A 25955-nucleotide genomic window follows, 5' to 3' on the forward strand; every position below is an offset into this window, starting at 1 on the left:
CACACTACAATTTACAGAGACGATCGCTCGCAATCGCGATAGCGCGTTTTTACCAACGACCTCTAAAAGAAGAACTTATTTTACAATGCCGACATCATAAGCCATTGCAGCGGAGGGCGACGAGGGCACTGCTGCAGTCTTTAAGGGCAACAGACTTGGACAAGCGGTTGTAGCCTGGACAGATGTTTATATATTGCTGCAAGTGCTGCTGTGCTGTGTGGTGACGGTATGCGGTCACAGTGACCGACTGTGATTGTGTGTCTGTGCTCCTTTCTTGATTTCTACTTTGCTGTCACTTTACGTCCCCCTCCCCTCTCTTCCCAGCGTAGGGTAGCAAACCGGATCTTCCCATCTGGTTAATCTCCCTGCCTTTACCGTTTCTTCTGTCTCTCTCTAGTGTCAACTATAGCACTTCGGCTACCTTCGTTTCGGGTACCCAACCTGATATCTTTCTTGTCTCTTGACGTCATGCCTATACTTTCTTTTTATTCCATTGCTCACAGCGCGGTCCTTAACTACATCTTAAACTTCTTTGTTAACCTCCAAATTTCTGCCCTATCGTTAGCACAGGCAGAATGCAATCATTGTACTCTTTTCTTTGCAAGAACAGCGGTACAGTCGAATCCGGATATATCGAACTTGAAGGGGATCACAAAAAAGTTCGAAATACAGGTAATTTGACATATAAAGTAAAAGTTTCATACAACAATTTTCAAGGGGACTTTACTACTGTTCGTTATACACAATGATTCGTTATTTGTGGGTTCGTTATATCCGGGTTTGACTGTAAAGTGCCGGTAATACCTTCCTAATGCCTACTGTATCCTACAACGCACGTGTTTCTCATTTCTGCGAGAGACAGGACCGATGGACACGTGGTGACATATTTGGCCCAGAAAGAGACGCTAAGGCGCAGCATTTGCCGGCAAGTTCTAGGCTTACCCTGCCTGTAGCAATGCAACCACCACAACATGGCCGCCATTCCCGCCGCAGCCACGGCGCTGCTTCCGCGACTGTAGCTTTCCCAAAAATTTTGGACATTGCCCCCCCCCCCCCTCCTTTCAGAACATATGATGAACTTCACCGTAATACACCAGCGGAACTTCAAGGGCAACGTTCTCAAAACATTATATTTTAATTGAAACATTGGCCCAGTTGCAACAAGTTCCAATTAGCAACGTTGAGAGGGTACTTTCTTCTAATAACATACACATTGACGGCACTTATGCTAACTTCGCTGCTGCTTTATACCGGCGTTTTAGTCAGTACCAAAACATTGCTATAATGCTGCACTAAGTGCCGACTTAGTGTCCTAACTGCGCATGTTATTAGAAGAAAGTACCCTCTCGACGTTGCTAATTGAAACTTGTTGGAACCAGGCCAATCTGCAAAATTTAATTGTTGAAAGGGCCAATCTGTCAAAATATAATTGTTGAAAGTGCTGCCCATCGAGTTACGCTGGTGTGTTGCGGCGAAGTTCAACAGATTGCCGAAGGGGCAATGTTCGAAATTCCTTGTTATAGGAGAAAAGCTCCGCGTATTTCGTAAACGCGTATTTGGTAAACATTTATTTGCATTTATTTTTCTTACTTTATTGCGTTTCTGCACTTCTGCATAAGATGGTTTTTTTCTATGCTTCACCACCACGCCTGACACTGAGGTCTGCTGACAAAAGGAGCGAAGCGTGAGGGTGCGGGACTCACGTAGATGCCGCTTTAGCGGCCGGAGACCGATTAATAACGACACATCGTTACTCAACGTTCCTCAAAGAACCCTAATGAAGAGAGAAACTCAATGCTCTCCCTTCCAATCTCTTTAAATCTATCTTCCCAGTCCCGCCGCGCATGGTGGCAAACCAGTCTTTGTTTCTGAGTAACCTCCTTGCCTTTATTTTATTTCTCTTTCTCTCCCCAAGTTTAGGCAGCTTATGGACTATCTACATATACTTATAGTAGAAGGCTTTGTCATCCTGTAGGATACTCTTATGTTCAAGAAAATATGCAGTTTACAGACAGAAATACGCAAGAAATCACTATATTTTTATCTATTCGAGGTCCGTTGACACCCGAATGAGCCGTTCACAGTCTCTAGCCAATACTGCACAAATCATCTAAGGTCCACGGCGTAGTCGCAGCTCCTAAGCACCGGCCAGTAGGCTCCAGCGTCCTTAAGAGAGTTATTCCTGATCTTTCTCCACAACGCGATATTCCTGAGTGTTTCACCAAGCGTGGCTCACAGGAGCAGCCCTGCAAGTCATTTACGTACAGTAAAGCTCCTCTACAACGTAATAACCTGTATAACAAAGGAATCATTTTGTCCCGGTTCTATAGCGAGTTGTGCTGTGCGCGGCCTTTACAACGAAGTGAGCTGTATAACGAATGACTTCGGATGCCCGAAGCACTTCATTATAGAGGCGTTTGACAGCACGTACGTAAGGTCTGCGTACAGCTGAAGGACTTTAAGGGAAAACCTGTATAAACTTTCTATATAGGTGGTCCGAAAAAAAAAAAGATCGAAGGAGCATGTGAGCAAAGTTGGCTCTAAGCCGTGCAGTGCGTCGTCGTGTGATGCATCTTCCGAGCGGTGAAAGCTTTGCGAAGAGTTTAGATGCTTTTTTAATCTGCGTGAGTGGAAGATGATGAGGGCGCCTGGAAATGGTAATCCACTTGGCTCAATACAGAAATAAATTAATAAAAATCTGATGAGGCTAGAATAGTTCAGATACTAAGGTACGCCAAACGATTTCACGTGGTGCTTGTAACTGAAAAAAAAGGAAGAGATATGAGTTAACACCAGAACGAAAGCGCCGAGTTCACAGTATCCAAGTAGAGGGGAGAGCTTTAAAGATTTGCCGAAAAAAGAACGGAGGTATGAACAGAATTGCATGTTTAATAGACGAAAGCTTTTAATACAACTAGAAAAACGAAGACCACTGATGACCAGCACTGCAGGTTACTATGCAGCACGGAGTAGACAGACCGAACGGCACATATTCGAACATCTCAGCCTTCTACCTTAATGTTTACGGAAGTAGTGCGCGACTGCCAAGAATGCTACAAGCTTCAAGTAATCTTTCAAAGGACGCCAGTGCTCGCCAAAGAGACGTCATTATTGACGATGGACCCAGAACCATACAGTCGTCCGTACCTCGCTAAATAAAGCTTTGTCGCTGAGGTGGGATTGCGTTGCGATAGGAGGCCCACGGCACGGCTACGAATTAGCTCAGGGCACACCCAACATGTCATTAATCTTTCGGAGAAAGCGCGTGATCCTCATCTTTGTGCGTCCAGTGGCGAACGCTAAAGGATATAATGTAACAACATCGACAAAATACGCGTTATTTGCTCACATAACGGCAAAATTAACAAAGACATTTCCTTGGGGTACATGTAAATAATATTAAATAAGAACTCTGAAAATCTTTCCTTCGCTGTTACCTGATGGTTGCTCACAGGTCGCGCAGAGAGGCGATGCACACTAAACAAGTTCACATGTGCACATTTTGCACAAATTTATGGACACGCGTATTCGCATTATTTCACCTTTATTTCGTGCATCTGTCACAAAATAAATTTTCACATTCTCATAAGTATAGTCGGCAGCCTGGGCCCTAAATATTTACGGTAACATGTCATAAATGATGCTAGAAAAGTATAATGGAAAGCCTAAAGTTTACATCAGTCGGAATTAATATTATAGAATCCATTCAATATTATGTAATTTTGGTGCCAGGTGTCATGTTACAACGTGTATAAATTACCCCTAGCGCTGAATTAAAGTGCACATTACTCTGGCAAACTTCCAGTACCATCATCCGATTCCACCTTAAGATCCAACAAAATACAACCAAAATAAATCTGAGCCCTCGCTGCTCTTCCCATTACTGACGTCAGAAAGCACCGCTCACCCAGAGAAATTCAAAAATACGCGCCCCTTACCAATGTTGTCGTGTTTTGAACGTACGAAGCGTATAGAGTGTATGAATGGCAACCGAGAGCAGACAAGATTTCTTTCTTGCTGTGGCATTACCCTGCGTTTTACCCTGTGCGTCAACGCAGGTGTCCGAGTCGATTTGAAACAAATAGAAGAAACGCTGCAGAGCACCACGCAGACAACTGCTCCTCCACGGCGCGGCGGGAATTAAGGGCGCTTCTCCTCACAGTCACGCGCGGCGTTGGCTACGTTGGCAGTGAGGCGAAGCCCACCGTGGGCAGCTGGGTCGAGTGGCGCCTGCGAATGGGCATGCCGGCAGCGCCGGGCTGTCCTGCGGCGAAGACCGACGAGCGAGCGCTCAGGCGCCGCGAGATGGCCTGGATGCGCTCCCGCCTCCGGAACACGGTTTCGGCCGACGAGCTGCAGCCGATCGTCTGGGCCAGGATGGACGCGAAGTACACGAAGTTCACCAGGCTCTGCGCAGACGCAAAACACACGCGGGCGCACGTCTTGCACTGTCTCTTTTACATATCAATTTGGCACACTGTCTGTTGGAAGCTGCGCGAAGCAAAGTACCCTAAAAGTACGCGCTTAAGACGTGCGCGTACGCGGTGAAGCAGTAGCGGTAGAATTAATGAGCGCTAAGACGCAAAAAAAAAAGAGACGATCAGCGACGCCGCCTTGAACTGCCCGCTCCAACTCACTGTGACGTCATGGATTTCTGACGGCGTCTCGTATGGCCTAGTTACTTTTTTTTCGTGGTAAATAAGTTTCATGTTTACTTTAACGGAGCCAAAGTCCAAACTTGGAAAAAACAAACTTATACCGAAACGCAACGGGACAAATGCGACAAAAAATGTACTTTGAAATCTGCCACGTCCTAATGACGTCGCAGATTTGAAGAAAGTAAACTTTAGCATTCATTTTCTCTTCTAACAACCAACCTATAACCGCGATATTGACGAAAATATAGTTTTCACAGAATACCTTATCCGTGTAAGCTGACCTTGTGTATCTGTTCAGTGTTCTTTTAAAGAAAGCGCACGTTACTTCAGGGCCAACCCCTCGCGATAGTGCTGAGTAGCGAACGGGATAGTAATTCGGGTTAACCTCACTGCCTTTCATGTCGCATTTCTCTCTCTATCGCTCAAGATCAGTTCAATGGTGTGTCGAACTTGCTTGGAATTCCCTTGATACATTCGACATGCTCGGACTAGACTGTGCATCTGCAATTATGGATCACAGCCTCGTCCAACTACAACGCTGCTCTTGAGCTCTTCTCTGACGGAAAGAAAGGCAAAAGACAGGCTTCCTGCATTCGTGTTTGCTTGGCAAGGCGCGATTACTTTAGTCCCCGGGCCAATAGCGATTACCAGTGCTGACAAGAAGAACGCCCCTCCGACAAGAGGAACGCACGTGCCCTATGCGCTGTCGCTTGCGCGCCAGAAAAAGGGTTTTACCCCAACTGCTTACGCGACCGATTCCGCGCCGCGCGCCGTCCCTTCTCTGTCCTCTCTCTTCCCGTCTTCTCTCCGCCTCCTCCCAATAATCGGGCACAGCCTAGACAACGCTGGCCCAAAGCTTCTCCCGATCGATGATGAGCGACCGAGAGAGAGAGAGAGAAAAAAAAAGGAAAGGAAAGGAACAAAGAACGTGAGCCACGTGATCGCACGCGACGGCCATTAACGCACAGTTGCCTGCCCACGTTAGAGCCACAGCGACGACGACGACGACGACGACGACGACGACAATGCAGTAGAGGGAGAACGGCAGAGGCACGTGGCGGCGAGGAGGAGGACGACGAGGAGGAGACACGCAAGCACGATCGCGGGGCATATTAGCGCAGAAAACGACAAGGCACGGGGCAAAATTAATTTTAAAAAAAGAGAGGGGGAGGGAGGGGGTTGACGAACCGACGCTGGCGTGCCTTTCCTTGCGACACTGTCGCGCGATTCGCCTCTGGCTTATTTTATTAATCAGAGGGCGAAGGACTTAAGTCCGGCTCACAGCTACCCACGGTATAACCGTGAGGCTCGTACCTGTTGTTTCAAGCAAAATTCACTATAGGGAACCGTGACTTTAGTGTCTATATGGTATAGCTGCATGCCTAAATTTCGTTTTTTTTCGGGATTCCTACACTTTTGTTTTACTTTGCAAACTAATTATTTTCAACGAATGATATACTGCGTTATAAATGCCATAATTCTCTTTGATTTTTCACGTGCGCAGAAACTCATAGTTCCTTCGCGCGCGTTTAGAAAAAAAAAGACTTCTTTAGAAATTTAGGGCAGAAAAAAAAAAGAGCGATGAATAACCCAACCCCAAAGTTTGAAGCCACGAGCACGGACATTAGACAAATCCACGTAATACCCTACGTTCCCATGGCAGCTGAACGATTGACAACGTCAGAGTAATTTTCGCAGGAAACTCGACGCCAACGACCGCGCTCTCGCGTGGCATCGCCCTCGGGTTGCGCAACCTATCGGACGATGGGCTTCTGCGCATCGACTTTACGCACGCGGGTTCACTGGGCTGAGCGAGCCGGGCAGAGGGCAATGGCGAAACAGCGCGCGCATATCGAGACTCATCTCGATGATGCTGAGGAATCAGTTAAGGACCGGTTGTATAGCCTCTCGTCTATAGCCCCCTTCGACGCTGTGGACTCACCGATAACCAGGAGTGGCTGAGGTCTTCGGACTGGGTGAAGGGCTATAGCAGCCTATTTTTGGGGTGTTCATTGTTGGCCGGGAAAGTGCTGCCCGAGCGGAAAAGCGTATAGTGCTGAATCGGAGAGGTCGGACGAAAGGCTGTTTGAGGAGCGCCCGCGCTGTCGCCGCTCACTTAGATTGCAAGTCCGGTCAAGCACGGATGGAGCGCCGGTCGGCTGCTTGCCCCTGAACCTTTGCTTGCGTTTACTTAGTTTTTGTTTTTATCTCTCTGTCTCTCTCTTTTATTGCAGCCCATGTTAAGTGATGTGCTGGGATGATGTGCTTGGCTCATGTGCTGGGCTTTGTTCTGGTGGATGGATGGATGGATGGGAAAAAGTTTATTAAGGTCCATTAGATCGCGCTAGTTTCCCAGCCCGCAGCGGGCCACTCCCACGTGGGGACCGAAAAGCCTAGCATTCCGGCCGCTTCGCGGGCCCGTTGGACTGCCCATAGCTGCTCATCTAATGTGAGACTGCGTAGAGCTGCGTCCCACCGCTCTTCAGTGTTGTACTTGTCGCTGCGTAACGCAGAGCAATTGGTGGGTCACTAGGATTTTGCTATACTTGCCGATTTTGGCTGTGCAGCGGTAATAATGGGTGCCCGGCCGGAACAGAAAGGAGGCGTTAAAAAAATGTAAACAGGAAGTTGGATCAATCTGACGCGAGAAAGAAAAAAAAAAAAAAAAACCACATCCATCCGGTTCAAGGTTGCAGAGTCCGTGCTGCCCCGTAGAAGAAATAATCCGCGCGCACGGATAGATTTTACCAATAAACTTGTCCTAAATGTGTGAGAACTATCCTGCAGACCTCTGAAAAATTGAGCAAAAATTCCAACTATATCTATTTGGACCGAAAGCATGGCGGCTGTGAATTCGCAGAGAAAGCTTTGCATAGAAATCTTGGCTTTATAAGTCTTTGCACCGCAACTAATTGAATTTTGGTAACTCGAACTTGCCGTAGCCGCAGTGGATGGTCTACTAGGATTATTTATTCATAATACATCAGATGTCCCAGAAACGGGACATTACACGAGAAGGTCATTACTTCCAACTTGTACTCAGTGGCACAGACTGATGGGGTATTTTATGTACATTTTTCTTTTAACCACATCATAATATATGTCCCTTCGCATTTTAGGCTAATTTTGTTTTATTACCCCACCATAAACTACTTCTCTTCACCTTATGCTGCAGTAAGAGGCCACTTCAAGGCCTCACCCACTGTTTGTCCCTACGTCCAGAAAGGTTCGATCAAGATTACACCTTTACGCCCTTGCAGCGAAGGCGTCGTAAGCGAAAATGTCAGCCCTATCTCATTGCATCGAAAGCTTGATCAAACTAAATTCCAACCGTATAGAAATTAGCATGAAAAGTTTTACATCTTCAAAAACATGCGTTCTCTCATCGCTCCGTGTTTCAGGGCGACCCTCTGCTCGGTTAGTTTATGAGAACTGGCTACATACAACCTGCCTACAGACATTTCCGGAACGTAGCCTTCGCGAGAAGTTGAATTTCGTATCAACTTAAACGCGCAGCTAGATTTAAACAGAAGCCTGCACAGTGATCACACGTGCGCAGAGTGCGCTGTGGATCCCTGAAATGCAGGTCTAGGGTGTATGTTGGCACTTTTAAATTCTCCGATTTTTTCTAGGTTTTCTCTGACTTTTTTTTTAAAAATAAAAAAGTCCACAGCACTCTCTGACACTGGATGTGTAGGCGCAAGAGAAAATGGCGATTTATAGCCTGCCATGTTACTTTGAGAGCTGATAATTTTCAACAACTGCTACCAGTTGTTGGCATAGATCAGGTCGGATGCGCTATCACATTGACTGAATCATGCTGCTTATGACATTCCGAACAGCCGGCCGAGCTCACAAACACAGCAAGAGGCACCATTACTTGTGGATTGTGCAGTTTCAGTTGAAACTTTCGCTTCGATATACCGCTAGCTTCGCCATAACCATTGCAGGCATCAATCTCCATGATTCAAACCAAACAGTGTTAAAATTATCTGTTATCCCCACGAATCTTCCAGAACTGAAACGCTTCTTTAAAAATCCGGTTCTTTAAAAATCCAGGGTGTCTATACCCTGATGGTATAGACACCCTGATGCTGCTGCTCGTGCGTCTATAGGCCACGTATAAACTCAACTGTTGTACAAGCCTTTCAGTACCGGAAACTTATGTGTGTATGTTCATCGACAACACTGTCTAGAGCAGGGCCAGTGCGTGCATAACTAAATGGTTTAACCCAGCTGTTGACGCAACACATGCGCAACGCTATAAGGCGACGTGACAAAGCTTGAACAATCAACTAACTTTTATTGAGGTAAAATGCAACTACAACCATGCTACAGTCCTTTTGAACAAGCGTAAAACCTATCGCAAAATCAATACGAGGTTGAAGGACATTGTTTAGAGAGACGTTTCATTTCGTTACGAGTAGGTATGCCGGAGTGGTCCAATAGACATGCGCGCTACGCAGTTACAACTACCATTTTTAGTTCCAACTTCATCCTGTCGTATTCTTGCTTTGTGTCCGTTGTGTTAACTGCCGGATTTCACCATTTATGCGTACGCGGTTGTAATATCGCCATGTATGTATATGGTGCGCATAGCACTAATATGGTTGAGGAGCTTCACCTGGCTCTGCTTGTATTGATTCTTGGCCGAACCCAAACGCGAAATGAATGCCCACTGAAAATTCTGCCCACGCACAAGTTTCTACCGACGTCACTTTCGACGGATTTAATTTTCACACACAATAATACTAATAAAAAAAGAACAGTTCACGGGGACACAACGGACACGCAGTTCCCTAGAGCGAAGCGTAGAGGTTTTGACAAACGAGTCGAATCCCCCCCCAAAATAAAAAAAGTTTCGTCAACAAGTTTAGCAATCCAGTGGAGGAAAAAAAAAGAAGAAAGAAAGAGAGAAAGAGAAGCGCTGGCATCTTACAGAAAGTTGCCTGGAAGCCGTTGAATGTAGTAGTAGACAGATGAAAGGATAGTCCTAACAGACGGAGACGGAAGACCGCACTGTACGTCGGAGTGAGACGTCCATTCCACCTATTCGACGAGGAAGACGGTGGAACAGCCAACGCGTGCTTGCCCTACAACAAAGCGGCCTCTAGACAGCAGCAAAAACTTGATTAGGATGCCAGAAACGCAGTTCGTTGCAAACACGATTCACTTTTTGTTTCTTTTCTGGTTTTTCTTTTCACCTTCGCTACGTTAGGACATTCCGTTATTCTGATCGACCTCCTCTGCAGGTCTTGCAAGAAGAAACTTATTAACCAAATAAGCGAGAACGCCAGAACTTTCCACGAAACTTTCCAACGCGGAACTACTACACACTGATCGCGCCTCTCGCTCGCACAGCGCCTGCTTTAACCACGGCGTCACCTGCTCTTCCCGGTTCTGCGAGAAGAGCGGCAGAACACGCGTGAACGCACGAACGCATTAGCCGAAGGCTCTTGGGGTAACGCAACAGAGTTTCTCCCTCACTCTTGCTTCGCCCAAGTCCGGCAAACCTCGACAGACGCGAAGTACAGTAAAAGACGAGCGAAGGCTTGCGCGGTAACCGATAGACAATACGACAATAAAAGAACGCGAAATCCTTTCGTGGCAGGCAGCCGGTGCAACCGGCTGCGCGTATTCAAAGCAGCCGGCACGGGTTGGGCCTCTCTCGTTAGGCGGTGCGGTCGGAGGTGACGTCAAGCGTGCGGGTCGGCTCCGCTGAGGTCCGCACCCGACCTTTTTCGCCACACTGCCCACGCCACCGTCCGACCTGAATGGGTTCGTTTAATCCAGTCAGAGAGTGAGAGAGACAGAAAGGGAAAGACAGGGAGGTTAGTCAGATAGATAGATAGATAGATAGATAGATAGATAGATAGATAGATAGATAGATGAGAGAGAGAGAGAGGCCTACGTTGGCCGAGTTGCTTCGAGGCACGAGAAGCGGTACGCACGGTAAAGGGGAAACGGTGCATGGTGGCTCATGCGTGAAACTGTCGCCCTCGGTCTTGCGCGAACGCCGAACGTGCCTGGTGTAGAACCAGGGGAAAGAAGAGTCAAAGGAAGTGAGGGAGTTGATTGTGTGGGGTGACGGCCGGAAAGGCCAACAGTCACCACTGAAGGCGTGTCCAGCTAAATAACACTCGCATTAGTTGCACATTTAGGCAGTCTATAACAATTAGGATATTGCGCTTTCTAGCGTACATCTCTTGCTTTACGCCTAACTAAATAGTAGGCGCGGCATTGTGCCCCTTTCGGTGGCATCGTGGAGGAGGAGGGTAAGGGGAGGCACACTGGGTTCACCTCCTCTGGCAGTTGCTACGGGCTCTGCGTGCGCTATGGAGCGCCGAACGAGAAGGACGGAGCAGCGACGCAAGCGGTGGCAGGCCGAGCGCGAGTCGACCGACCCAGAAGTCGTCGGCAAACGCCGGGCACGAGCTGAACAAGGCCGGTAAAAGGCGCGTGCTAGGCGTGCCCAGAAGAACGTGCTAGGCGGCTTGCGACAACGCGGGTGTGTCAGGCAAGACGGCATATAGCTTAGAAACTCCGGAACAGCTCCCATACACTTGCGCGTAACTCGCGTACGTTCCCGAAGTGAAACGTCAGTATAATTTTTTTCTATAGTTTTTGTGTAAGTGTATCCAAGTTCAATTACCACCATGGTTAAACTAAAAGCATATCCTTCGCTGTTCAAAATCTTGAGAACTTCAGTCGTATAACGAACAAACAAACAAACAAACAAACAAACAAACAAACAAACAAACAAACAAACAAACAAACAAAAGGGGTAGGAGTTTGGTGATGAATAGGCAATAATGCAAATGTGGGGGTAAATTAACGCGTTATTCAATAATACTAATATTTTCAAGCGATGCTTGTATTGCGTTACATATTTCGGCGTCGGCGTAGTCACGCAAGAAGTCACGTGTGCCGCCTACCCGCATTGGATATGCGGGTGTGAGCCAGGGACAAGAAATAAAGACGGAAGGAAAGAAACAAAGAAAGCAAGAAGGAAGGAAGGAAGAGCAGGTGCGGGGAAAGCTGCACCGGCGCCGGATCACGTGACGCACGCGACCAATCAGGGTGGTCTGATATGTCGCGGGGAGGGGAAGGGAAGGGGGTCGGCGCGCGCTCCGCTGAGCTCACCTCGCCTCAGATCAGTTTCGGCGGCCGGATGGGAAAGCTTTGGCGTGGTGCGTTCCGCCGAGGAGCAGGCTGCGTTTGAGCAACGGCGCCGCGAACTCGCTCGGGAAAGGGCTCCTCGTCGACGTGCCGATTCTAGCGTGAGGGCACGGCACTTTCACTCAAACCAGTACCAACTTGAATAATCAAGATAACAGACATGACGCCTTAGCCGCATAGCTAATGGTTAAATATTACGATACGCGCCTTTTGTGAACTTTAGGAGGTTCGGCATTAAGGATGTGTTTCAGCTAAGATTGTCCTACCTAGCACAAATCGATTCACGCCATCTGTGTTTTGAGGTGTAGATAAAAAGCCAACTTCGTGAGCATACTCACCTGGACGCAGACAGACAACGTTGCGTACCACGCTACTGGCTGGATGTTGGCCGCTCCTACAGAAAGAATCGCCAAGAAATTAAAAGAAAAACGAGGAAAAAAAAAGAAAGAAAAGAGTCTGCGAATATAAGCCTGATCAACTCAGAAATAAATAACACCGAAGCAATTTAAAGAAGTTATCACACCTTTCGAAAGTCCTAGGGATGTGTTTTGCTACTGCCCAAAATCTGCCCGAGTCTTTGTAGGTGTGATGCAATGCCTTATTTATATCCGAGTCTTTACAAACGCCTGACTACGAGCTAAGTACAATTCATTGTGTGATGCATCAGTTCTATACCGACGCCGGTGCGCGGCTGTGCATTCTGAATGGTGTCTTTGTCGTAGGGCCGCATGTCGTGTTGTTATACTGTTCTCTGGAAGACATTTGATACCGACCATGCCAGCAGCGTCGCAGCACGAAAGCCGTTGCGGAACTCCCGTTAACAGCTTCGCTCTAAAGGCTTCAGCAGCTCTTTGTACCCCAACAACAATGTCAGCGGAGAGCGAACCGCTAAAAATCCCACATGGATTTCCACACGCAACAATTGCCTGATGCTACGATCTTCGCAGAGATCATTCAAATCTGCGAGAAATGTTTACGACAATGCGGTTAGTAACATTGCGATACCTGTATATTATTTCTACGCATTTACCGTACCTTAACGAATTATAAACTGAAAGGAAGAAGAGAAACTGAAGGTTGTCCGCAGGCCGCCGCCGCCACCACCCGGCCGCCAACATTGTCAACGTTCGTTGCAAATTTGATAATTGCGGGCTGTACAATTTTATCACACTCTATTTCAAGCTCCCAGCAGTACGTGCGCAAGGTATGGTTAGTTCCTACAATGTTTCACCTGAACAAACATTGTCTAAAGCTTCCATGGCAATCGTCTGCAAAACCACACGCACGTCTTTTGCTCTACGAGAGTGACGGATGACACTGTCACATGCGCGTGACATGTGACACCAAAGTAGTGGCACCTGGACACGACAGCGGGGAACAAGTTTTTCGTTGCAAGCGCTCTTAACAGCTGGCACTGCAAGCGGCAGAAGAAGCCAGTTGGGGAAATCTAACCGAACACTGCGGCAAGGCGGTTACGCATCCCTTATCGCACGTCATCTACCACATGCGTAGCGCGATAATCTTTTTTTTAAACAGTTAAATCGTCTTTCTCGTGTAGCTACATGGATGCGCAAAATATAGCGACAGCGCCCATCACAAGACGACAGACAGCTCAAGGGACAGTGGACAAGCGACAGCGTTAAGAGCCACGTGTCGCAGAAATATGGTGTTGGTGTCGTTGTCCGTTGGGGAAAATTATATTTAGGTATATGTATATGCCACGCCTTGTGTGGGCCGAGATCGGCCCACACAAGAGGCCGCGTTTCTATCAGTAAGCCCGTCTTCACGCACAGCGTTCGCCGCCAGCGTTTCCCGGTTAACATTAAAGTTACATAAGCTGCAGTTGCCGGGAAGCGTGAGAAGCAGTCAGGGAACTTTGAATGCTATCACGCTCCACTCTTAAAGGTGAAGCTTAAGCGTCTTCCAAGTTTTTAACTTGGACTGTATTTGTAATTGCACTTATGCAATAAGAAAGCGGTCACTCTTAATGCAAGAAAATGCTTTGCACGCCGGAAGAGACGCAAGCGCGAAATGCAGGTGTCGACGCCGTAAACCAATTCCTCCACTAGTTCGCCGTGACGTCCTCATCATTGCAAGCTCGACCCTGGTATAGCTGTTTTTTATCGGTAACATAAAAACTGATTCGAATTCAAAGTGAACTAACGACAGCAGTCTGGTGCAAGTTTAAAGAGCTTCTGATCCGCCAAGATGGCTCCAAATATCAGCTTGAAATAGGGTACGATCTGTTTCGCATGCATTTTAGCTATTAGTGTCAGAATAATCTTCCATTAATTGAATAAAAGCAGCTCCGAAAAACATTTTACCAGTATAGACCGATCTAACTTTATTCCTTAGCGTTCACTTTATGTGCTATACATCGGCTATACTAACTGCGTGCTAAGCAAGTTCGCGTATTCCCTATGCAACCATTACACGGAGAAAATCACGAGATGCACCCTGAGAACCAGAGGACCTGGCCAGTACAATTCATTCCAGTCTTCTCAACGAGTAATGCGACCCTCTGACACATCTTCATCTCATGTCTTCTATACTCAGGTCCAGTCTAAACTTGCACCGTCACCATGTCTCATATGATATTCGTAACCAACTAGCCCAACCTTAGTGCCTTGAACACTGTCTTCGCACTCACTCAGTGTAAAAGCGATAAAGAAACACTTCACTTAGACAACGCTTCGCCGAAAGCTTCACACGCGCCCTTTTCGCGCTCTTTGGGCCACTCCCTTCGAACAATACTCTACGCTTGCATCGGTAAAGTTATTTCACTTACAAACTCACGCGTCCTATAAGTGAGGCTTTGAGACCCACGCAAATGAAGGTTCCCCTGATGAACCAATTACCGTTTGGTACCGTTGCTGGCCAAAACAGAATACATAAATGCGGAATCACCTGGTCGGTGGCAAACTCGGTTAGCGCAGACAGTTCGCGACGTTCGAGCGTCAGCGACAACCCGAGATTTACGAAAAGGCACCGCTTTTCAGGTCAAGCGACGGGAGGAATGTCTTCGCGTGCCTGACGGGGAAGGGTCGGCTTGCCGGCATGCCACTTGTCGTTAGCCGCGGCATCCGCAAAGGGGAATGCCATTCGCGTAATTAATCGCAATTGGTTTCTTGTCAGGATCCACTGCATCGCAGATGCCCCCTATTCGCCGATTTCCTGTCCAGTTTTTCTGTGTCTGGACAGTGCAAGTGCGTTTCGTATATAGCGCGAGCTTCGGTGCACTCAAAAGCGGGCGGGCTGACTCGGAGGACGACGCTTATAAACATCTTTGAGGTAACCTGCTTCACTCTTAACAGGCTCGCGTTTTGCAGGTTGGAAAAGAAAAACCCAAATGAAGAAACGACCAACGAAAGCAATCAGCGGTCACCGGATACACAGAGAGCTCCAGAGGACAACGGAGGATCCCCTCACCAGCGTTTGCCTGACAGGAAGCCAACCCAACGCGCCGCGCCGTTTTCATTAGCGAATGTGCGCGCCTGTTATGAAAAACAGGCGGCGGCGTGAACCGTGCGGAGACATACATGCCTGTCTGTGCATAACGCGGCGTGTACAACGCGAGAGCGCTGTATGAATAAGCCCGCGCGACCTTGGACGTCCCGATTGTCCGCGCTCTACTATACAGGAAGAGACCTTGGCGCTTCGGATTTCAACAGACGGGCAGACACTACAGCCACCTGGAACTTTATTATTTATTTTAATCGCTATTGTCGTAGACGAGTGCTGGCGGAAGACAGCGAGGACGACATGTCTACACGTGCGGCTCATTGTTTCTCGGCGGAAGCGAGAAAGTTTGCACGGGAGACGGAGGAGAGAGCGCTGGGGTATCGATCCCGCAGTGGTCGTAAGCATCGTGCAGTTTCTTTATCAAAATGACATCAGGCAAGAAGCGTCTTGAAGCATAACGAACTATCGCGTCGGCGTTCGTTTCGACATCTGCGCATACGTAACGCGCCATTGTAAGGGCTGTATAGTATGAAAAAAGAAAAAAAAGTGGGCGGAAACGTTGTATCAGCGCTTTAGATGTGCGTTGTTGCAGCAGCTTCGATTCTCATCACAATGCAAGCGTCTACGGAAAGCTCCTCGTATACAAAGGCAGCCGCGAACGTTCTTTAGGCTACTTCTCGGGATGCCTGACGTTCGCAACGCAACATTGATGCACGGGTCAAGACGTGGCTTCAGCAGCAAGTTATGAAACCATTGAAGTCGTAGTCAGGAGACGAACGGTTCAACCTCACCTGGCGCATAGTGCTAATGAGCAAATGACACAAACACTGTTATGGAGAGCTTGCACATGCTTTTGAAGCAGCGTGAACTACAACTGCCTGCATCGATAACCCACAACGAGATACTCGTTGAGTTAACTATGGCTCTGTCCTGTCCGGTCGTTTCTTCCCATGGTTTCGCGTCTTTTAAACCGCATGAAGTACGAACAAACTAGCTGAGCAACAATAGGTAAAATTGTTGTAAAATCGGTTGCGTATTTTGCTTTAACCTTGGCACTCACGCGTATTATGTAGTATAAACGAAGTGCATATAGCGCCGAATGGGGACCTGCATGCACCAGTATCCTCCTTTCAATTTTATTTTTATTTATTTCGCTAAAGTTGGAAAGAGGTGAGAAGTAGATCTCAGTAGGCGTCGCCAGCAAAGCTGCCAGTGCATCCCAGCGCAGCAACAGCGGTAGCACTACGTACCGCACAGTGTGGCCGACGAGACGGACAGGTACAGCATGCGCACGTACTGCGTGAAGGCTCCGCCGCTGTTCATCGGATCAGTGCGGGAAAGCTCCCAGCCGGAGGGCTGCAACGAAAAGGAATTCATTCGTTCGTTCGTTCATTCAAATTTACGGTTCAAAACATTCATTCCGCTGGATACTAAAGTGAAAGTGTGCAGCCCTGCATTGTGCTTGCACCGCTGCGATTTACAGATTTTTTATGTGCTACTTTACGACCGCCATTTACATACGTGAGATATTATAACATATCTGTGATTATACAATGTGCGTTTAGATGCTGCTATCATAATTTGCAAGTGCAGCCACCAATATCTGGAAATAACGTTATCTGGCTCTTCTTCAGATGCCATGGCATTTTTTTTTCACACGAAGCTTGTTAAAACATACAGATTTCGGTGGCGTTCATGTACGCACAAAATTATCATCATCAACATTGGCTCGAGCGTCGTCGTCTTCTTCCGCAGCTGGCTCGTTGGCGCCCCTCGGGTTGCGCTCGTGCTCGGCACGCGCTCGCGCCACTGCTACCGCGTTCGTTGTCGTCGTCGTCTTCCTCCACAGATGGCTGCGTTGCCGCTCATCATTCCAGCGTAGAATTTCACTTCTCTTCTGTCGTCGTAATGGGGAGGCCGCGTTTACGGGGGTATGAGCCATTCATTGTCTTACGTAACGGACAGATTTAACATTGAAGAGATTTCATGAAAATCCATCAAAATGAACGCGCTCGGGAAAGGGCTCGTAGTCGACGTGCCGATACTAGCGTGAGGGCTTCCGAAGTCCAGGCGAAACGTCAGCGAAGAGCCGCGGACCCCGAGTTGAGAGAGCGCGATGTTGAGGCCAAATGTCAGCGAAGAGCCGCCGACCCCGAGTTGCGGGAGCGCGATGTTGAGTCCAAACGTCAGCGTCGTCTAGCCCTCCAGGAACCCGTCAACGGTGGTGCACGCCTTGGCAATGCTAGCGCCAACTTCCCCGGTGCGACGGCCAGGTTTCAACGCGAGTTTCTCAACCGAAACTTCGGAGCCAGCTGCAGTGCGTGTGACCGGTTGTGGTTCGAGCACAACGTGCTACTCGTCAGTGGAATTTGTTCGGAGGAACACCGAAGAAACACAAGATTCGCTGACCCTCATCTCCTCGACAAAAGAGGGGCTACTGATATTTTTTTTTTGCGCTCCACTTCCCCTTCCCTCCGAGCATAGTTGGCAGATTGGAAGAATCTTGTCTCAGGCCAACTTATACCCTTTGTCGAACAAATGATCTCATCTACCCTCATTTAATCTGCATGAACATATAATCACTTATTTTTTCTCTTTCGCCAATTGAAAGCAAGAATTGTTAAGGTCAGTTTTTTTCTAATCGGGGCATCTTCGCAAGGTAAACGTGGTAAATAATGACACAGGGATTCAAATAAATGCATGCAACCCTGTCTGATACAGCTACTGTATCAATAAGTTTGTGCATTTCATGTCCGCTATCCAACGGGTATAGTCCTCTGGAACATTAGGCTTCAGTTTGGCCATCCCTGAGCATCTTGTACCTAATATCGTGAGTAGCAGGGTAGAGCCACAGCAGGCGACGAGTGTCCGCAGTAGATATAGCTGCCAGGCACTTAGGGCACGTCGTAGGGTTGTCTCTTTACACATGCAAAGGTGCAGGTTACAGCAGGTGCGAGAGCCATTTTAACACGAAGCATCCGAAGACAACCTTCCTCCACCCACGTGGGGAGAACCCTGATATATATATATATATATATATATATATATATATATATATAGTAACTGCTGTTTTCAATGGGCCAACCGTACTTGGAAAGATGAGAAGCACAACTTCGAGGTTATCTTGATTGTTACATTGTTGCTGTGAGACGTGCCTAGTGCTCCAAGCGTCTCAGACGCTGCAAGGGAGCTTCGTCACCTGGCACGCAAGCTCTGTTTAACATAGTGGAACACTCCAAATATAAGGCGCACCAGGTTACACGAACTGAACATTTCGCTCCAACTCCGAGCCCCACCCGAACTTCACCGATGTGAGGCACCGCACCCGCCGCAGTGGCTCAGTTAGCTAAGGCGTTGCGCTGGTGAGCACGAGGTTGCGGGATCGAATCCCGGTCGCGGCGGCCGCACTTCGATGGAGGCGAAATGCAAAAACGCCCGTGCGCTTGCGTTGTAGTGCACGTCAAGGAACCCCAGGTGGCCAAAATTAATCCGGAACCCTCCACTACGGCGTGCCTCATAATCAGAACTGGTTTTGGCACGTAAAACCCCCAGAAGGAAATGTGAGGCATCGCTTCTATACCGGCTCTGGTTGGGAGTGTCTTTCACGAAGGCGTACACTGCTTTGATTTTCCGGAATGACCGACAGTGCTGCGTGCGACATCTGCGGCGGCGAAGAGAACATCGAACATTTATTCTGTCACTGCCATCGACTTCAGTCGGGAAGAGAAACATTATCTATCGCATGGGCGACAACTGGACGATCGGCCGCTGCCCGTGCAGGTGCTACTGGAAGGCCGTCCCCATCGCTCATCGGCCCACAAAGCTGCGAACACACTTTTGTCTTTCTTGAGGGCGACTGACCTACGTGAACGCCTTTGAATTGCTCAGGCCGTCCGCGTGCGTGCGCGAGCTCACCGTGTCCTCCCCCCTCTCCCCTCCTCTCTCTATCTCATCTTTCTATTCCCTCCTTTCCCGCGCCCGAGAGTAGGGTAGCCAACCAGACGCATTTCTGGTTAACATCCCTGCCTTCTCTCTCTTTCTCCTCCTCCTCCTCCTCTTCAAACGCTGGCTTGCATGAGTTTATTCCTCCTTTATTAAATTGGCGTCGATGGTCTAAGAGTTGCAGCATCGAGCTCCTGTGCTGGGGGACAGGGTTCGAAACCAACCAGCGGATATTTTTATTTATTTCTAGCGACAAATTGTGGACATCAAGTGTCCCAAGGTGACCATAAAGGCCAGTAACTGACAAACTGCAAACTGGGTGGAAGAGCCAAAGAAAGCGTTAAAACAGAGTAGCGATCATTATGGTACGGTGACTGATATCACGTCTTTTTATTTTGTATTTGAATATAAAAAAAAATCAGCAAAGGCATCAGGAAACCAATGGCGCCGGAAATCTACTCAATCGTGGAAATGAGCAGTCGCGATTTGAAGCTGTCGTAGGAACAATCAGGACGCCCGAGGCAGAACCACGAGATAATGGCGAAAAAAAGTGAAAGACCTTATGCAATAGCTGAGAATTGTGGTGGTATGGTGGAACGCCTTTACTTCAGCTTGAAATATTGACCTCGATGCCTGGGTTGGTTTCCACTTCCTACACCGAGGAATCTATGCCAGAGTTCATGATAAAAGAGAGGAGTGGATTAAAATGAGGAACATGAGCGCACGCCCGAAGGCCACCAGGATCAGTATAGTGAGATGAACTTTCCAAGAAGCTGCGCTTTCCTTTTTTTTATATTTCTCTCTCTCTCTCTACCAAGAAGCTGGCTTCGTTGGATCTTTTCTGTTTTTTTATGACCGTAGATCTCCAAAGTGGATGCACCGCGTTTATTGCATTTTGGGTGCTCTTCAACTCTGGGCACTGCTCCGTCGATGACGGAGAAAACAAAATGTTGCAGATCCAACAGTACTGCAGGGGAGGTATACTGTCAGAGTCCACTTAGTCGACATGTCCATTTCGTCTGCTGTAGCCCTTCTGATTGGCTGGGGTGCGCGTCAGGAGGGAGCCAGGCGTCACAGCCAATCAGCACTTCAGCAGCAGACGAAATAGATTTCTCCACTAGGTGGACACTTACAGAATAACCCCCAGGAATCGATGTTATGAGATGAATTTGCAGGTAACTGGGCGTCAAGCATCGTTTCCGCTATTGCAAAGCGTTTCCAAAAGGACGAACATGTTTGTGTAATGCGAGAATTTTTGTGTGTGACGTGAACCTGTGCGACGGCAGCCGTAAGGTAATGACGAAGGAAACGGAATGGAATTGAAGGAAGGCGCAAAGGAAAGACAGACACAGGACACACGCTACTCGCAACTGAATTTTTTGGGGAGCAGCTTACCTATATACATATATAGAACGAAGGCAGATGCGCAGACTACACTGCGCATAAAAGCCACAACCGCATAATCTCGGCTCGCATACAGTGGATCTATAACAGTTTTTATAAAAGCACTTTTTCATTGCTGCGCAGCAAGACAGAAGTGTCACTTACGCAGGCTTTCTCATTATTTCTATGGTATACGCATCCATTATCTCTCTTGCAAGCGTATTTCCGCTCTTGTCCACAATTCGAAATCTGAACAGCAATCCGGCTTGAGCGTTATTGTTTTGCGTGCTAAATTTGTTCGGTCGACGTTGTTTTGCACAGCAACGCATCTTTCACGATTTCCAATGCTTCTAGCAGGTGATATCGAGCAAATTCCAGCTTCACTGACAGACGACCAGATTGAAAAACTAATGAAGGCTGCATATGTTATTTCGACCTTAGAACAAAACCAACAGCATTTGCTCACAGAGGCTGCAACCATACATAACAAGCGGAGACAACTTGAGCAAAACTTGAATTTTGAGCACAAAGCAATGTACGATGGAAAGAAAAAGTTACTATTTTTGAACTCAATGAATCCTCAGATCCACTCCCGTGCTGAAACCATGAGTAAACATGTGATAAAACTCAATGCGCACCATGAATATCTAGAAAATCGTACCAGAAGGTGTAACCTTGTTGTGCATGACTTGGCTTATACGGAATGTGAAACATTGAATGAGTCCGAATTGAAAATGTGCAAACATTGTGGTGAAGCGCTCTCAGCGCGTCGGTAATTTTATTTTCGACGAGCCTCACCCAATTATTGTTTGCTTCTCTCCCTACAAAACAAAGCCGGGCACATTATCACGGGGCCATTAGCCAATAGGCACTGGTTACGCCATAAGTGAAGATTTTTCGCCACGTATACGAAAGGAAAGGAAAGAAGTTATCCTTTTTGCCAAATAACAGCAGTGTGCTTGTAAGCTTCGATTCAGGGTCATTCCGCGCGAAACATCCTAGCCTAAAAAGCAACCATCGTTGATTTGCTTGAAAAAAATTGAGATAGATGGCTATTGTGTGAATAAGGTTTTACCAAAGTATTTTGGTCGAAAAAAAATGTTTTGATCCCGTGAGCGCTCTTTGAAGTTTCCGAGAAGAAGCAATAGTTGGTTGGAGGTAATTTTTTTTTATTCAAGTCTGAAACTATGTGTAATTACAAATTTTATTTTAGAGCATTCTAGAGGCATTCTTTTTCATATAATGTGATAACTGAATGCATTTTAGAATTTATCGCGTTAATTTGGCTCAGTAAAAAAGCAAGAAATGTTACGTTTCCAGAATTATTTTACACAAGCTGCGCAAATTTTTCAAATATAATATTTTTTCTTCCTTTTTGGATGTTGCCATAGTGTATGCTAAAAATAATTTGAGATTCCTAAGGCATATATTTTTTTAGAAAAACACCTCCAAAGTTGGCAAAAAATGAATTTCTTGCGAGATTTAGGCCACATTTAAGCCTTAAGGCCCTCCAGATAAAAATATGTCAGATAGCTCAATATGCGCACCGACCTCTTAGCTTGTGATTTAGAAATTTTTATTCGAGTAAATTTTGTTTGAAGCGAGAAAACGTTTTTGAAGTCAACAATCAATATCACCAGTAGGCACTGCGTACGTGCCGTCGCTCGCCTCGTCGTCCGCTCGTTGTCAGCTGCGCGTCGCCATCTGCCGACCAGCAGACGGCAGCTATTATATGGGGTGATCATTTTTAAGATTTATGGAATTTTTAAAAAATTATCTGTTGCAGATATCATAATTCTAGTCCTTGAGCTGGATTGTTCAGAGGCGGACAATTCTTGCACGAGGAATCGAAACGCATATTGAAGTAATGAACAAGCAACTGCTAATTAACTTCCTAAATAATTACTTTACAGCGAATATTGCAATTTACGAATTGCAGCCGCCGAGTTTGAAAGACGCATCTACTTGAAATTAATTTCTACGATGACACCAATTTTGACATGCTATTTCCTAAAGTGTGGGACGAAATACGTGGGCGTTCCGGTTACTTTTGTGCTTCAATGTATAGATGCGCATTTTGTTAAATAAATCGAAGTTTCGCCCGAAAGTCGAAGCATCGACTGCCATAGCAAATTAGTGGGCAGTTATAGGAAGTTAGGAAATTTGCCGGCGCAAGTTGGAATCAGCTAGCGCAAGACAGAGTAATTGGAGATCGCAGGGAGAGGCCTTCATCCTGCAGTGGGCATAAATATAGGCTGATGATGATGATGGTGATGATGATGATATAGGCCGTAAGGATACTAGTTTTAACGACCGTATGAACTTGTAAATATACGCATACTAAGTAAATTAACAAGCACGGTGACACGCGTGCACAAGCAAACATGATTAACACTTCTCACTCGATGACCGCGGAAACTCACTGTCGAAACGTTGGGGTGTGGCTGCGCGGCAGCAGCAGCGAGCGAATTGACCTTCGTGCCGCCAGGAGTAGAAGACTCCTGCCTTCTACGTGGGGAGTAGGGAGGGGGGGGGGGGGGGGGCGACGTTCTAGTGCGGGCGGCTGGCATCTTGAAAGAGATCTGCGTCGTGAACCGAGTCCGCCCTGCGCTGTGTTTTCGCAGCTTAGTTCGCGTTGATGAGAGTGCCAGCACGGTCAATTCGATTGCTGCTGCTGCCGTGCTGCCTCACGCCAACGTTTCGACAGTGAGTTTGCGCGGTCATCGAGTGAGAAGTGTTAATCATGTCTGCTTGTGCACGCGTGACTCCATACTTGTTAATTTACTTAGTATGCCTATCTTTACAAGTTTATACGGCCGTTAAAACTAGTATCCTTACGGCCTATCATCATCATCATCACCATCAGCATATATTTATGTCCACTGCAGGACGATGAGACTCCCTGCGATCTCCAATTACTCCTTTCTTGCGCTAGCTGATTCCAACTTGCGCCTGCAAATTTCCTAACTTCCTATAGCTGTCCACTAATTTGCTATGGCAGTCGATGCTTCAACTTTAGGGCGAAACTTCGATTTATTTAACAAAATGCGCATGTATGCATTGAAGCACAAAAGTAACCGGAACGCCCACGTATTTCGTCCCACACTTTAGCAAATAAAATCTCAAAATTGGTGTCACCGTAGAAATAAATTTCAAGTGGATGCGTCTTCCAAACTCGGCGGCTGCAATTCGTAAATTGCAATATTCGCTGTAAAGTAATTATTTAGGAAGTTAATTAGCAGTTGTTTGTTCATTACTTCAATATGCGTTTCGATTCCTCGTGCAAGAATTGTCCGCCTCTGAGCAATCCAGCTCAAGGACTAGAATTATGATATCTGCTACAGACGATTTTTAAAAATTCCATAAATCTTAAAAATGATCACCCCATATACTAGCCGCCGTCTGCTGGTCGGCAGACGGCGACGCGCAGCCGACAACGAGCGGACGACGAGGTGAGTGACGGCACGCACGCAGTGCCTATGGTGATATTGATTGTTGAGGTGTTTTTGGAGGTGTTTTTCTAAAAATATATATGCCTTAGGAATCTCAAATTATTTTTAGCATACACTATGGCAACATGAAAAAAGGAAGAAAAAATATTATATTTGAAAAAATTTGCGCAGTTTGTGTAAAAAAATTCTGGAAACGTAACATTTCTTGCTTTTTTACTGAGCCTAATAAACGCGATAAATTCTAAAATGCATTCAGTTATCACATTATATGAAAAAAGAATGCCTCTAGAATGCTCTAAAATAAAATTTGTAATTACACATAGCTTCAGACTTGAATAAAAAAAATTACTTCCAACCAACTATTGCTTCTTCTCGGAAACTTCAAAGAGCGCTCACGTGATCAAAAAAATTTTTTAGACCAAAATACTTTGGTAAAATATTATTCACACAATAGCCATATAGCCCAATTGTTTTCAAGAAAATCAACGATGGTCGCTTTTCGGGCTGGGACGTTTCGCGTGGAATGACCCTTCAATCAAAGTTTTATCGGCGACAAGACTTTCAGATATGACGCTGAAACTAAGGAAGTTGTGGAATACAGGTCGTAGCTAGAAACGCGGAGCAGCGGATATTCCCAAACCGATGCCGAAATGAAAGCGATGGTTATAAATTGCCGAAGAATTAAAGATAAAATTGTTGACTTTGCATTTGTCGTTGCATCCTCCCACCCAAGCATCATTGCCGGCACCGAGTGATGGCTTGACGATTCTGTATAGCAGACACTGACGTCTTTCCATCGGAGTACACTGCATATCGCTCAGATAAAAATACGCATGGCGGTGGTGTTTTTTTATCTTAGTTGATAGGGCGTTAGAAAATTGGCCAATTGACAACCCGGGCTCAGTTACGGTCCGGCCGGACCGTAACTGGGAACCGGCATTACACAAGGTTTCGTTATCGACCGGCAGAACACAAACAATTGGATCATTCTACAAGCCACCCGGAGGAAATGTGGGACCCCTGATAACATTGCAAGACGAGCTTACAGCTATATCTCAGGACATTATTGCAATAGGAGGCGACTTCAATCTTCCAGGCGTGGACTGGAATCAGAGAGAACCGTTGCTCAACGCGCGCTCTTCTTTGCATATTGCTCTTGACAGCTTTGTAAGTAGCTTGGATTTGGCACAGTGCGTCTTGCAGCCAACGAGAGTAACCTCTGGGACATCTGCTGCTCGTGATCTCTTATTCGTAAATGATCTCAGCATGGTCAAGGACACTTACTGTACCCCTGATATATGCGACCACAAAATTGTTTTGTCTAGTTTTCAGTACACTCACTAACGCAAAGGTAATTAATATAGCAAAAGGAAAGTATACTTTTATAATCGACAAGGAAATTATGAAGGTTTTTCAACTGAACTAAGCACGTTTTATTCTCAATTGTAACTAAAATGCACTGATTGCAATGTCAACAATGCATGCTGCTTGCTAAAAACAAAGCTACTACTCTTCATTGAAGAGCATATTCCCCCAAAGATGCTTCGTTTCAAACGTCGCAGAGATAAGCCTTGGGTAACGCGTGACATGCGCAGCCTTATAAAGAAAACACGACGCTTATTTGCTCCCTTTCGTACAAGCAAAAGTGCCCCCCATCTTAGAAGAAATTTCCAAATTTCAGTCTTTATACAAAGGTAAGATTAGGGAAGCCAAAATATCTTTTATGAAAACTTGGAATCGTCCATCAGAAGTATAGCATCAATAAAGTCTGGAAATCAGTAAAGAGTAATGGTAAGCAAGAATTGGGAACATTCCATATCGTGACAGCTGACAAAATCATTACAGAAGACGAATACCAAGCCATCGCGCTAGACGACCA

At 46.7% G+C, this 25955-nt stretch overlaps 1 protein-coding gene across 2 annotated transcripts in view; it reads right to left on the minus strand.

The window, feature by feature from the left end:
- Positions 1-25955, minus strand: part of LOC119445932 (uncharacterized) — a 276735-nt gene that overhangs the window by 31765 nt on the left and 219015 nt on the right. The window contains exons 7-9 of one of the 2 annotated variants that reach the window (XM_037710237.2): positions 16550-16655; positions 12176-12231; positions 2681-4409 (exon numbers count right to left, since the gene is read on the minus strand). In XM_037710237.2, coding sequence (XP_037566165.1) covers positions 4179-4409; positions 12176-12231; positions 16550-16655 — 393 coding nt within the window. In that variant the 3' untranslated portion in view covers positions 2681-4178. Of the gene's footprint in view, positions 1-2680; positions 4410-12175; positions 12232-16549; positions 16656-25955 lie in introns of those variants that run through there. The other variant, XM_037710238.2, reaches the window with a different exon arrangement.

The sequence above is a fragment of the Dermacentor silvarum genome, chromosome 3 (assembly GCF_013339745.2).
Source record: "Dermacentor silvarum isolate Dsil-2018 chromosome 3, BIME_Dsil_1.4, whole genome shotgun sequence".
NCBI classification, from domain to species: domain Eukaryota; kingdom Metazoa; phylum Arthropoda; class Arachnida; order Ixodida; family Ixodidae; genus Dermacentor; species Dermacentor silvarum.